Below are 13966 nucleotides of genomic sequence, written 5' to 3'. Positions count from 1 at the left end.
CTCCTCATAGAGGCCAGCCTCCCGGATAATCTGTTCTGCATATAGGTTGAAAAGGTATGGAGATAGGATGCATCCCTGGCATACGCCCTTCCCAGTTTTGAACCATGCAGTGTTCCCTTGCTCTGTTCTGACGACTGCCTCCTGGTCCAAATATAGGTTTCACATTAGCATGATCAAGTGTTCTGGGATTCCCTTTCTTCTCAGAGTCAGCCAAAGTTTGTTATGATCCACACAGTCAAATGCCTTCGCATAGTCAATGAAACACAGATAGACATTCCTCTGGTATTCTCTGCTTTCAACTAGGATCCATCTAACTTATTTCCTACCAGTTATTATATATAGTATCATAAAAAGCAGGACTTTCGAAGCACGACCAAGGGAGGAATGGTGGCATTGTAGAGCAAGGATTCAAAGACTTGTTGGGTGGGATGGGGGCCTCTTTAGGCATGGAAGGGTTAATACGGCTGCAGGAACATTACAGTGGCTCCTCCATGAGGAAAGACATCTTTGGCCCATCAGTTTGTGGAGGGCAAGTTCTTGGAAGGCTATGATCCTACAGTGGAGAATATTTATAGCAAGATAGTGACTTTAGGCAAAGATGACTTTCACCTACACCTGATGGACACAGCAGGGCAGGATGAGTGCAGTTTTCTATTCTATTCATTCATCATTGGGGTTCATGGTAATATATTTGTATATTCTGTCACTCCTCAGCATAGCTTCCAAGTCACTGAGAGTCTGTACCAAAAGCTACATGAAAGCCATGGGAAAATTCGGCTGCAAGGCTGATTTCTCTCCTGCCAGGGAAGTCCAAACAGTTGAAGGGAAGATGCTGGCAGGGTCCTGGGGTGCAACATTTATGGAGTCACTGGCTCGAGAAATTTAGCTGGCTCAAGATATCTTCACCAATATCATCCAGGAGATTGCCTACGGGCAAGAGCGTCACTGTCACCTCATGTGAGCCTTTGGGCAAGAGTAACTGCCATATTTTTGCCCCTGGTATTTGCCAGGCTTCAGCTGAGTAAACTGCAGGACTTCACAGGTCTGATTGTCAGCTGTGTCTCTAGCCCTTTGAGCACAGTCTTGGCACCTCACGTTTGCACACTTTTCCTTGACCTCCAGTGGCCTGGGTGTCAATGTTTACAAAGAGGCAAAGATGTCTGATCGGCACTGGCCTCTAGATTTTTATTTTTGTCAGTGATTTATTTTTTGACCTTCAGTGTTGGATATAGGACCTGGAAAATGTTTATCCAGGACCTAGCTTCCTCCTGTGTAGGTTTGGGTGTTATCTAGGTAAGAGGAGATGGGATCTCCTGTAGTGGACTTGGTTCCCCGGGCTGACAGTGATAAATATAAATATAAATAAACTGAAAAATCAATTGTTTTTTTAACCAAAAAAAGGGCAGGACTTTCTATAGTTACAACAAGATTAAAATTAATTGAAACTTAAGAGACTTACCTTATTAACTTCTACTGTGACTATTCGATTAAGAAATTTCATCAAAATTGTTGGTGCAACAGGATTGAAACTGCCAAAGTTATGCAAAGAAAAATGGTATTTTAGATAATTTAAAAACATAGCCTGTATGTGAACATTAGGAAACAGACAGTGCTTTCTTACCTGATATTTGCTATAGAACATTCATCTTGAATTTCTTTGGGAAACAGAAGTCTTTGATTATTATCTCCGCTCACACTGTCAGAGATTATAAATATAAGAGGACATCGGCCAATCTGGATATATTTCCTTAAATAATAAAATATAACAATATTGTAATTGAAGCCATATTAGATTTTGGAGTATTAGAAAATATCTCTATGCACACCTATGCTTATTGTGGCTTTGTTCACAATAGCTAGGAGTTGGAAACAAACTATGTGCCCATCAACAAACGAATGGATAGAGAAGCTGTGGTATATTCACACAATGGAATACTATGCTGCATTGAAAAACAAGGAACTCATGCAGTATTATTCAAAATGGGTGACTCTGGAGGACATTACGCTGAGTGAAATATCTCAGTCACAAAAGGACAAATACTGCCTGGTGCCACTGTTGTAGAATGGGACTAACATCAGGGTTGGGGTAAGACTGAGAAAAACTGAATAAATTACATGTACTGCATTGAAACAGATGAGGGAGAGAACAGTTGAAAAGCGCTTTATGATAGGATATTATGGTTATCACAAGAGTCCAAAATTAAGGTTGCATGGTGGAGTGTACTCAGTGGGGGGTGGTGTGTGTGTGGGGGGTGTGCACATGCGCGCAGGGCGATTGTATACCAATGAAATAATTTTTCTTTTACTTTTTAAAGAGAGGAGCAAACTGGGGGGCGGGATGGGTCGGCAGGGAGAAAAGTGCAACAATGAATGAATGGAAATCCAAAATCTCTGTAAATGTTCATTAAAATTAATAAAATTTAAAAAAAAAAAAAGACAACGTCTCTGAAACTCACCTTAAAATTTCATGTAAAATCTGAGAATCTCGATAAAACTGATTAGGTAGATCCTATCAAAAACACAGGATAAGTATTCAGTTTTTTTCCATGTAAATTTATATCCAGATTGACATTTACGAAGAAAGGACAATGCTGTTACCTATCTAAATTATCTTCAGATAGAATTTCAAGGTAATTAAGGGAAACCTGAAATAACTGATATCCTATCTAATTAAGGATAATACATGTACGAGAACCCCAACTTTCCTTAGATACACCTTATCAACTTTATTATCACTGAGACATTATTTTCTAAATATTTATTTTGCCTTTCTAAACTTAAGTCTGTTTCTTCTCATTTTGAGGTGTTAAATGAGCAAATGAAAGTCCGCAAAACTTAATACTCCATCCATGACATAAAAGTCAACCGTGTTGAGGAAGCAGCTTTTTACTATTCATATCTTACGTGCCTTGTGACCTAAATGAGTCATCTTCCAGCACTATACTAAGACAATGCTCACTTGTAATTCTTAAAGTTTTCACATAGCAATTTTTCAGAATTAGAGCTCCAAGTCCTTTTCCCAAGTTGTCTTAGTCTGGAAGCACCATTGAAACCTGTCCACGATGGGTGATCTTTTTGTTATCTGAATACCATTGGCATGAGTTCCAGCAACACACACATCAGCTCAAACTGACATATAAGTACTATACATAGACTAAGAAGCAGTTGTTCAGGGGAGCACGGATGGACACAATTTATAGCCTCACAATGCCAATAGAAGGGACCTACTTGAAGGCAGTCAGTTTTTTAAAAACAAGTTAAGTTTTTTAAAGTTTTATTTGCTCAGTTATTATCAATTATTTACTCAACAGCTCTGGGCTTACTTCAACAAGAATTATCTTCTTGTCCGTTCTCATATCATCTCCAAGCATTTGTAGCTTATTATACTTAGTTGCTCTTAACACAAATTCTTTAAAAGTTGACATCTGAGACTCATAGGGAAATAGACGGAGGCTTGATTCTACAAAGAAACACATTTAATACCAATTGTTTTAATTCCAACAAATTATATATACAACAATATTATACACTCAAGGAGCTCTGGTAGCTTGGCGCATTCCATGCTGCCTTGCTGCCTGAAAGGATCAGTGGTTCAAATCCACTAGTAGCATCATAAAAGAAGTGAGTCTGTAAAGAATTACTGCCTTGCAAAACCAATGGAGGATCCCTATGAATAGGAATTGACTTGATGACAGTAGTTTCAGGCATTACACATACATATGTACATATACACACATATGTTGTTTTTTAAGGCTATCGAGTAGATTTTCAAACATAGCTGATCTCATGTGACCAAAGTAGAACTGCCTTATTGGTTGGTTTGGGGTTTGTTTGTTTTTTAACATTTTATGGTGATTTGGTATACAGGGCAAATTTGTTTTCCATTCAACAATACATATACATTTTGTTTTTTCAGACTGATTACTCCTGGTGGCCTAGTGGTAAGAAACTGCACTGTAGTCCCAAAGGCATGTGGTTCAAATTCACCAGTTCAAATTCTGCTCTGCAGAAGAAGGATGGACAATCTCCTCCTGTACGATTTATTGTCTCTGAAAAGCCAGTGGATGGTCAGCTATAGGTGGGTACCAACTTGATGGTACACAACAACAACTAGGATTTTCTAGGCTAATCTTTATGTGGGTAGGTAACCAGGTCTTTCTGTATATAAGTTACGTGGACTGGATCCAGCAAACAATAGTGCCTTAACAAAGAGTTAACTATTGTGCCAGAGTTCCTTTTTTATATAGATCTATGTATAAACACTCACATATCATATGCAAAATGAAGTTCATAATATTGTATTTCATAACTATGAAAAACTACTAAAATTTAAAATAACACAGTTATATCAAACAATAAGTGATACTATAGAAAATTGCAATTTCCTACACCAAAGAATTCATTTACTTCAGAATAGAGCTGTCAGCATGATACTAAAAAATATTCACAAATTAGGAAACCAAGGAATGCTGGGCGAGGAATCTAAACAAGGATCTCTCTAATCAAAAAGTCTTCAGAAAAGTCACTTCTCTGAAGCTAACTTCCTATCCTCTTTAATGGTTCCTTTCCCCCCAGTGCCTACATGAAAAAAGCACATCTAGCCCACACTCATCAGGCTCCTGGGGAATGGAATCAAGTGTCACACATTCAAATATGTGGAAGAAAATCTTAGAGCCAGCCACTTATCAGAAACCTGTGGACTCAGCAGTAATTAAACTTGGCTTATTTTTTTTTTGGGGGGGGGAATTACAAACTTAAAATCTACAATTTATTGAGCTCTCTTTATTGAATATAATTTTCAAGGGGATATATTTTTGTTTAAGACCAACTGTTTATCTTTTCTCTGCCTACCTCTCATAATACTTGGTTCAATGAAGTCTAAAGAAAAAATAATCCAAGTTAAAAAGAGAAATATCATGTGTCCTATAAAGTCTTTTTTTATTATTGTTTCACTGTAAGATCAAATTCATCTAGTGGTAACAAATGTGCTATTTTATATACTTTAATTTTTCATACCTAGTTGGAGTCCCATTTCACATTTATCTTTTATTATTCACTAAGCTTTCTTAATATTGAAACAATATGGTTGTAAAATCAATATAAACACACATACACACATACACACACACACACACCCAGTCCAAAGCAGGAAAATAGAACATAGTTGTATTTAAAGGATCAAAAATTTTGCAAAATTATTTTTTAGTTAAAATGAGAAAAGTGATTAAAAAAAAAGAGTTGATGCTGGTGTAAAAGGGAAGATGACAGCTAAATTATCTTCCAAAACAAAGAATAATAAAAACTACTTAGTGGTTTTATCAAGAAAGCTTTGGGAAAACATGCTTTATATGGAAGGCTACTTAATTCGAGTGTTCACTGTAATCCCAGAGGTATGCGGTTCAAATTCACCAGATGCTCTGCTGGAGAAGGAGGGGGCAATATCTTCCTGTACCAGTCAGATCTGATTTGACGGTACATGTAAAAATAATAAAAATTTAAAAAAAAAGTTATTAGACTGTCAAAAGCAGCACAGCTATTGAAACCCAATGTCACTGTGTTGGTTCTGACTCACAGCCGCCACTGGGTTTCCCAGGCTGTGAATCTTAAGGGAGACTGCCCATCTTGCTACCAAAGAGGGAGGTAGATTTGAACTGCCAACTCTCCCAGTTAGCAGTGTATATTATACACTATGCCACTATAGCTCTCTGATGTGGTTATTTATGAATTGATTCACCTGAAATTGGACACTCTGAAAAGAATCTGCTGAAAACAGCAAGGGGTCAAACCTGAAACAGTTTCAAACCTGAAGCCCTGGTCACAAGGTCCTTGCTTGCAAATTCTAAGGCAGTCTACTTTGTAGTATGTGCTGTTGTCAGAACCATTTCATAGGAGACATTCTATTGGAGTTTCAAAGACTGTAAATCACACAAAAGGAGTCTTTCTCCCCTGGATCAATCTCTGGTCACAAGGTCCTTCCTTGTAAATTCTCAGGCAGTCAACTTTGTAGTATGTGATGTTGTCAGAACCATTTCATAGCAGACATTCTATCGGAGTTTCAAAGACTGTAAATCACATGAAAGGAGTCTTTTCCTCTGGATCAATTGGTGGATTCAAAGAGCTTGCCTTTAGACTGACTGCACAACTTCTTACCACTAGGCCACTAGGGCTCCATCTTCATAGTATGTTGTTTTCAGGTATGGCATATATACCTTCCTATAAACAACATACATGATTTATGAACTTAGCAATCTTACATAGATGGGTAGTTTATTTCAAAGTTCCATTACATGCAAGTTTTCTCTACTATATCTACTACCATAATAGCAAACCTTACCAGAATGAAGCACCTCCTTAAAATCATCTTTTTGAAAGTCTGGTAAAACCGGATTAACCCACTCTTGTACTTGAATGCCAAGTTCCTTTGATAGTATTCTTAGCGTAGTTGTCTTTCCACAGCCAGGAGGACCTGTTATTAATAAAATAGATCCAGCTCCACCCTAGAACCAAATACAAACATTAAGTAAAAATTAAGATCACTGGAATGATGGAATATTTCATAATTTTCATTCTAAATTCAAGCTTAACACAAACCAGATTTTAAATTAAATCTCAATGTGGCTTATTAGATACTTTAAGAAGCATATATTGTAACATATTTACCAGAGACTAGAGATACACTAGCTGCTAAGGGTCCTAGGAACTTTACCTCATTTATTGGATAGGATGAAGCTAACAAAAATATATGGTAGAATTTCCCTATATCCAATGGTGGGCATTAAGTTTATCCTATGTGTTTACCTTTATTTACTACTGTGCACAAGGGCCTGTGTACATATACCCAGAAGACAGCTCCTTTTTTTAAAAATTACAATACTCCCAAATGAAAGATCTACATATAAACTTATCAAAAATAGTACTTAAAAATACATTTTCTAGACAACAAAGAAGTTTTCAAATTGATTGGGATGACGGACAAACTCCAAATGCAAGAAAATCCACTGGATTATATCCATTTCAAGTGGGTGAACTAAATGGCATGTCAATAGTGTGTATGTGTATATATATTCATGCCAATAATACATATTAGCTAAAACATGGTGGAACTGGAACCCTCATATACTGCTAGTGTTGTTAGGTGCTCTTAAGACAGAAATGACTTACACTGACCCTAAGTATAAGAGAACAGAGCTCTGCCCAAACCTGTGTCCTCCTCGCAATCTTTGTGTCTATCCATCTCCTTGGGTGCCATCCTCTCTTTTGCTGACCCTTTACTTTTCCAAACACTGGCCTCTCCTGATAACATACCTGAAGTACGTCAGATGAAATCTCACCATCCTTACCTATAACAACAACCCTGGCTGCACTTCTTTAAAGACAGATTCTTATTCTTTTAGTAGTCTACATGGTACTCAATACTCTGCCAACACCACAATTTAAAGGCATTAACTCGTCTCTTCCTTATTAATTTTCAAATTTTCACACAAATGTGAAGCAACTAAAAATATCGTGGCTTGGATCAGATGCCCTTCAGTCTTTAAAAGGATATCCTGGGCCCAATAACACTTTAAAGAGGTCCATGACAGAAGATCTGCCTTTTGATTTCTGAACTCCTACTTCCATGGTGGTTCATTGTGAGGTCAGATAGAATGAAACAGTATTATATAAACCCATTTATATGTCATGTGTATGCTGAGCAAATAATTCATGAAAATGAACTCTATGAAGAAGAATGTGGCATCAGCAACCTATGTTGTGTCAATGGCACAAGTTTGCTCGCTCAAAGTGAGGAGGACTTGAAACATTCACTGCAGAAGGTCAAAGACTACAGCCTTCAGTATGGATTACATCTCAACATCAAGACAACAAAAGTTTTCACCACTGGGCCAACAGACATCATCATACACAGAGAAGGATAGAAATTGTTAATGATTTTGTCTTGCTTGGATCAACAGTCAACAAACTTGATACCAGCAGACAGGAGATCAAGAAACATACTGCACTGGGTAAGGACACACAATAATACAGACATTAGAAGAATGAACAAATGTTTTGAGAAGTGTAGTTATAGTCAGAATGCTTCTAAGAAGTGAGAACACAGTGAGATTTCATCTTAGGTACTTTGGTCTGATTTCAGAAGGGATCTGTGCCTGGATGAGGATATTATGATAGAACATTGATGTAAAGAAGGAAGACTCTCATTGAACCACACAGTGGCTGCAACAATGTACTCAAATACTGAAATGACTGTAAGGGTGGTGCAGAACCAGACAATATTTCTTACTGAGTCACAAAGTAGGATTATGAGAATTGACTCAGTGGCCCCTAATAAGAAGTGTTAAAAATTAAAGAAAGAATTAGAACAGTCTAGATTGAGGGGACAAATAGTAAACTAGGAAGTGAAACAAAAAGCAGGAGCCTAAAATGAATTATGATCATTTCTGGTTATCTTTAGTGCAAAGACCAACTTGTAATTTGCCTGCTTGCTTCTGTGAAAAATAATCTGATGTGATACATACATACACAAGTCCTCTATTTAGGGCACAGTGATGGCACAGATCATAGCAAGTTAAGCTGCAGTCTCTTCTCATTGTCAATTTACAACTCTGAAACCTGACATAGGGTGACTACAAGTTGGAACCTAAACTTTACCATGCATTATATTGATGACTGGAACTAAGAGGAATAAGATAGGAAAAAGGCATAGAGAAATAAAGGGGGAAAGTCAAAGTCTCTTACGTTTTTAAGTGAGGCTGGAAGTAGTAAGGTCAGAGAACTTTCTATTGGAGCTGATCTAGACTTATTTAAACCCAGTCAGCCTAAAAGTTTAATTTCTTAAAATTGGCTTTAAGTTAGAGAAACATTAAATATTTAATGACATTAAGTATTTCCCCACATATTTTACCTTTTTAGGTTTTGTTTCTAAGACTTGAGCTCTTAACCAAGTTTCAACTTCTTCAATTTTCTTTTTATGTACAGCAAGTTCATGCTAAGATAAAAATTTTAAGTTTAAAGATAAAATTATTTAGTTAAAAAATATTTGGTATGTCAGTATAGATTACACTATTATTTTAAACCAAAGGGAGAAACTAAGTAACATATTCTCATTTAAAAAAGGTCCTTCTGTTGACTCTTTATTCTGTTATCATCATATGATAAACTTGGACAAGTTTGGAACTTACAAAATATTTCTTTAAAAAAAACCTCCAAAACAAAAAATATATTAAACTTATTTTATAAGTTTGGAACATATAAAAATAATTAAAATTGTCTTAAAGGGAGTTTGGAACAGTTTTCCATTTAATAAAAGTAAATAAATAAACTAATAAACAGAATTTAGGTTGATGTTAAATCTAAGAAAAAAACTAACAGAACTTCCAAATGACTGCTGAGGAAACATAAATATGAGAAAATTCTAGAAATCACTGTTTTAACTAGTATGAAGAATTTTATGAATAGCAACCTAAGAATGTCTTTCTCTTTACCTCTCACCCATCCTAATCAATATAAAAATTAAGTTATACAGACATGTTTGTATGCTAGCTAGTACCTGAGTTTGTGGCTTATATTTATCCACCCAGGATTCATTTTCAGGCAAATATTCTTTTGAATTTTCCAGACTGCTTATTTGTTCTAAGGAGGGCAGCTTTCCTCTTTTAACTGGAAATCTGCTATTTTCTAAAGTGGAAGACACAATTTTTCTTCTAAGACTTGAGTTACTGACACTTAATGATGAGGCAGTAAGAGCAGTAGAGATGTTTGGAGTTCCTGAAAATTCATCAAATGATGGATCTACCCAGTCAGCTACCTGGAAAACAAGAAGTCTTGGGAGTATCATCACATTTCCCTTATCTGTCCCCCATGTAACTGAACTTCAGAAACATATTCATGCTTGCAATTATTTAAAATAAAAATATCACCAATTAAGTCTTAAATTAAAACAGACCCTATAAATTGATAACCTACAGTAAGTACAAATGCCAAAAGTGTAATTCTCAACAACGTCATACAAAGGAGTAAAGAGTATCAATTAATTCTTACTATTAATTATAACCTCTCAGATAATAATGGGCTGATTTAACAAAACAAACAAACAAACCAAAAAACCAACCAAATTAATTTGTAGGACTAGAATATAAATAATAAAATGGCTCATAAAAATTGACGTAAATAAACACTATCTTAACACTGATAAAATTAACACATTTATAGTTTAAAAACATTTCATACCTCTAAACAATTCATCTTTTAAGACTTTGTGAATATAAAAGAACCTACTGAAATGAACAGCATGTTTACAACTTGATTATATTTTTGTTCAGTGCATGAGGCTATTAATATATTTATGAAAATGAGGCAGGCTTTTGAAAATTAACTATAAATAACCCATATATTTAATTCAATAGTTTACAATATGCTGTGACTTATATTATAAAGCTTTTGCAAAATTAAGGTTGTGCTTTTAATGTACAATCATTGCCCAACTTACAAATAGACTTTTCATTGGAGACTATTTTGGGACTGTAACGATTAAGAACATATTTAAAAAATCCTAATTCTTTATGGGCAATTATTATATATTTTTGCTTTACCTTTGATGAAGATAGCCTTGGTCTAACAAAAGTTTTTGACATTATAAACTTTGATAGTTCCCATCCGTAATATATAATCTGCAGTACATGAAAATATAATTCACCTAAGGGTAAGGAAAGAAACAAACTATGAAAAAGTATAAATACAAAATACACTCTAGTAATTAGCATATTCCTTTATCACTGTATTTCCTATTTCATGTCTAGTGAGAGAAAAAGCAAAGGACGAAATAAAAAAATGTCAAATTTTACTTCAATAACTGTAAATGTGTTAATGCATTTATTTTACTACTACCGTTTTTCATACAAGTTAGAAATCATATTCAATACAAAAATCACAATAGACAGGAGAGTCTATTCCTTGAAAAAGGACATTAAATTGGAAAAGTGTGAGTTAATTGAAAGAATGGAAGACCCTCAGGGAAATGAACTGATAGTGTCTATGGCAACGAACTCAAATATATCCAGGACGGTAAGGATGGTGTAGGAGAGGCCAAAGTTCACGTCTATTATTCATAGGTTCCCATGAGTCCTACTCATCTTGACAGCACTTAACAATATTTTCTCATTCAGAATAACCAGATATAATCCATCAACAAGTTAATTCAGATTTATTTACTTTGAAGAATTTTAATCTTTTAACTTTTTTCCCTCCAATAGTTTACCTTAATTGAACAACGTGATTGGTATTATGTTGGAGTCGTTTTGATTTTGGGTTTTGTTATTTTGCATGGCCGAGTATTCGATTTTCAGAATTCTTACTGTCAAGGATAACTAATTAATTCACCAATTTTAAATCTGTCAGAAGAAAAGCTGTTTACAGTCAACAAGCCTATACATCATAAAGTCACACAGTTTGTAGGGCGTTAATTTTCCCCACATCTTAGTAGTCAAAACAAAAATTGTTCGCAATCAGACAAGTTTTGTTTCTGAAGTTTCAAAGAATGGTAGAGGCAGGAGGAAGGGAAGGAAGGATGTAAGTAAATGTCGCTGACAGATTTACTTCAAAGGCACTGACTTGTTACAGTCAGGACTCAAGTCGCTCTTTGAATACAAGGCAATTGTTGCCTTCTAAAAGCATCTAAGTGTCCCGGAGGATGCCAGATTCCTGGTATGTGATGTCAGAAGTGGAAAAGAACTTCAATAACATTCCCAGTAGACCCACCAGCAACCCATACTGCACATGGAATACTAAACATCTGTCCAACACAAGTGTTGCTAATGAGAGATGAGCCAGCATGAACGTGCGTCTGCCGGCTGGATGCCAAGTCTCTGCATCCCCACCTCTTCGATCTCTAGAAGAGATGGGTAGTCAGCGGGAGGGGTTGATAGAAGCCGGGAAGGTGCAGAGGCAGAGACAGCCCAGCGTCTCCAGAATATGTAAAAATACCAGAGCCGCAATCGCGGTGATCTTACTTTGCGGGAGCTGCATCCCCTCGTGGGCAGAGAGGAGCTGAAGAGTAAAAGGTTCTGTCACAGGTGAAAACAGAGCCAGCCGGCTCTAGCAGGGCTCATCGCCGAGCCATTTGGAGATCCCGCCTACCCGGACCTTGTAGTTGAGCCGCGCGTACGCGACGCGAAATAAAGGGCGGGACCCCCACAGGAGGGGGCCTTAGGCGTCTAGGGCACTGCCTGAGTCGAAGTGAGAACTCAAAATGTACTTATGTCACAGATTCCGAGATGGAAGCATGAAATTTAATGTGAGGTAACCCCTGGTCGAAAGTTGGGCGGCAGAGGTAGCTCGGGAGCATGGCGCATGGGCTCGACGACTCCAGGGCTGCTGGCACTTGTCGCAGCCCGCCCCTTCCGGCTGCTTCCGGTGGTGCGTGCGGCGCCAGAGTCGAAGCGCTAGGAGCCATCGCCGTGGGGACCATGTTGCTTCCGAACATCTTGCTCACTGGTCAGGGCGCGCGGCTGTATAGTGCTGAAGGCGGGGGCCGGCAGGGGACCCTGAGAGCTCTGGCCTTGAGCTTCGAAGCGAGGCCTCTCAGTGTTTGTTTCGGGGTTAGCCTAAGGCCGCGAAGCCTGGCAGTTGTCCCTGCCTCGGGATTGGGCCGTGGCGAGCGTTGCGTGCTGGGGAGGGGGCGTGGGGGAGGAAAGCACGCAAAACGCTGTTTTTTGCAGTAACGCGGAAGCTCGGCGAGGTGGAGGAGATGCGGACACACCAAACGTCTCTAACTTGCTAACGACTTAATCTTTTCTCAGTTTGGTTGGTTGGTTTTGTAAAATGGGCTTTTAAGTTTAACTGTCATCTTTAAGTTTTGTCGAGCAAGCGTAAGACGGTGCCTGACGCTTAGATCTGTTAACTCTGATCTCAGGCCTTGCTGTGCTTCCTTTCGTACTTTTCTTTACATCATAAATGCTGCTTCTCAGATTTATTCTTTTTCCGGGTCTGTTGACGTTTTATTATGCTAACGTTGACAGTCTTTATTATTTTTTAAAGGAAATATCTCGGGTGGTTCTCTTGTGAAGATAATACAGAGTTTCAGGGGGGACTGTGGGATTCCTGTGAATTTTGGGAGCCATGTGTAAAGACATTAAAGAGTGTTATTGCCAGTCTTTTAACTCTGAAAGCGTTGACAAAGTTGTGAAGTTGATGGCATCATAGGACATGTATGGGACAGTTTTAATGAGTGCAGGTACTACAATGTATAGAAAACTTTGAACACTCTTTGCTGAAACGGGAGACGATTTTTATAAAATAAGACGTGGTGGCATGGCGCAGATTAATCACTAAATAGATTGTTTAACTGTTCATATTATTAAAGGGAAGATTTTACCACATCTGATTTTAAGTTAAAGTATCTCGTTTCTTTTATTTTATTATTATTATTAAATTTTATTCGTTTTAATGAACATTTACAGAGACTTTGGGTTTTCATTCATTCATTGTTGCACTGAGTATCTCGTTTCTTATATGTTATCAGAAAATTTAAGTGTAAACAAGTTCTTCAGAATAGGATGATGCCCGAGTGAGTTCAGGCATATTTTGGTGAACTTAAACTTGATGCTTTCTTGCACATTCATTGTAATATTTTGCTTTGTCTTCCCGTGCTGCCTTTTGAAATCTTCTATTCAACTCCTTAGCATCTTGAATTCTTCCCTGTGCTTTGGCTTCTCTGCGCTCCAGTGCAATTTCAGAGTCTCTTCTGACATCCATTTTGGTCTTCTCTTCTCTTCCTCTTCTGTCTTTGCAATGACCGTTTGCACTCTTCCTGGATGATACCCTTGATATCCTCCCACAACTCATCTGGCCTTCGCTCATTTCAACACTGGCTTTGCTCAGTGTTCAAAGCCTCAATTCTGTTTCTGAGATGGTTCTGAAATTCAGGTGGGATAGACTCAAAGTCATATTTTGGTTGCCTTGGATTGGATTT

General features: G+C 37.4%; 3 protein-coding genes across 3 annotated transcripts in view; 2 read left to right on the top strand and 1 right to left on the bottom strand.

The window, feature by feature from the left end:
- RAD17 (RAD17 homolog (S. pombe)) overlaps window positions 1–10687 on the bottom strand; it is a 39162-nt gene extending 28475 nt beyond the window's left edge. Inside the window, exons 1-8 of the mRNA XM_006900029.1 lie at window positions 10590–10687; window positions 9548–9805; window positions 8903–8986; window positions 6335–6497; window positions 3324–3460; window positions 2457–2509; window positions 1622–1747; window positions 1460–1529 (exon numbers count right to left, since the gene is read on the bottom strand). Of these exons, the coding sequence (XP_006900091.1) occupies window positions 1460–1529; window positions 1622–1747; window positions 2457–2509; window positions 3324–3460; window positions 6335–6497; window positions 8903–8986; window positions 9548–9805; window positions 10590–10631 (933 nt within the window). The 5' untranslated portion in view covers window positions 10632–10687. The remainder of the gene's footprint in view (window positions 1–1459; window positions 1530–1621; window positions 1748–2456; window positions 2510–3323; window positions 3461–6334; window positions 6498–8902; window positions 8987–9547; window positions 9806–10589) is intronic.
- A 1690-nt stretch (window positions 10688–12377) lies between these two features.
- Window positions 12378–13966, top strand: part of LOC102853428 (adenylate kinase isoenzyme 6-like) — a 17943-nt gene continuing 16354 nt past the window's right edge. The window contains exon 1 of the mRNA XM_006900044.1: window positions 12378–12489. Coding sequence (XP_006900106.1) covers window positions 12462–12489 — 28 coding nt within the window. The 5' untranslated portion in view covers window positions 12378–12461. The remainder of the gene's footprint in view (window positions 12490–13966) is intronic.
- TAF9 (TAF9 RNA polymerase II, TATA box binding protein (TBP)-associated factor, 32kDa) overlaps window positions 12385–13966 on the top strand; it is a 7014-nt gene continuing 5432 nt past the window's right edge. Inside the window, exon 1 of the mRNA XM_006900028.1 lies at window positions 12385–12489. The gene's annotated coding sequence lies outside the window, so the exon portion shown is untranslated. The remainder of the gene's footprint in view (window positions 12490–13966) is intronic.

This window comes from Elephantulus edwardii, unplaced genomic scaffold (genome assembly GCF_000299155.1).
Source record: "Elephantulus edwardii isolate Elephantulus edwardi_28Jun2011 unplaced genomic scaffold, EleEdw1.0 scaffold00271, whole genome shotgun sequence".
Lineage (NCBI taxonomy): Eukaryota > Metazoa > Chordata > Mammalia > Macroscelidea > Macroscelididae > Elephantulus > Elephantulus edwardii.
The sequence above is the reverse complement of the archived record's forward strand: the minus strand, read 5'-3'. Positions and strand labels throughout refer to the sequence as shown.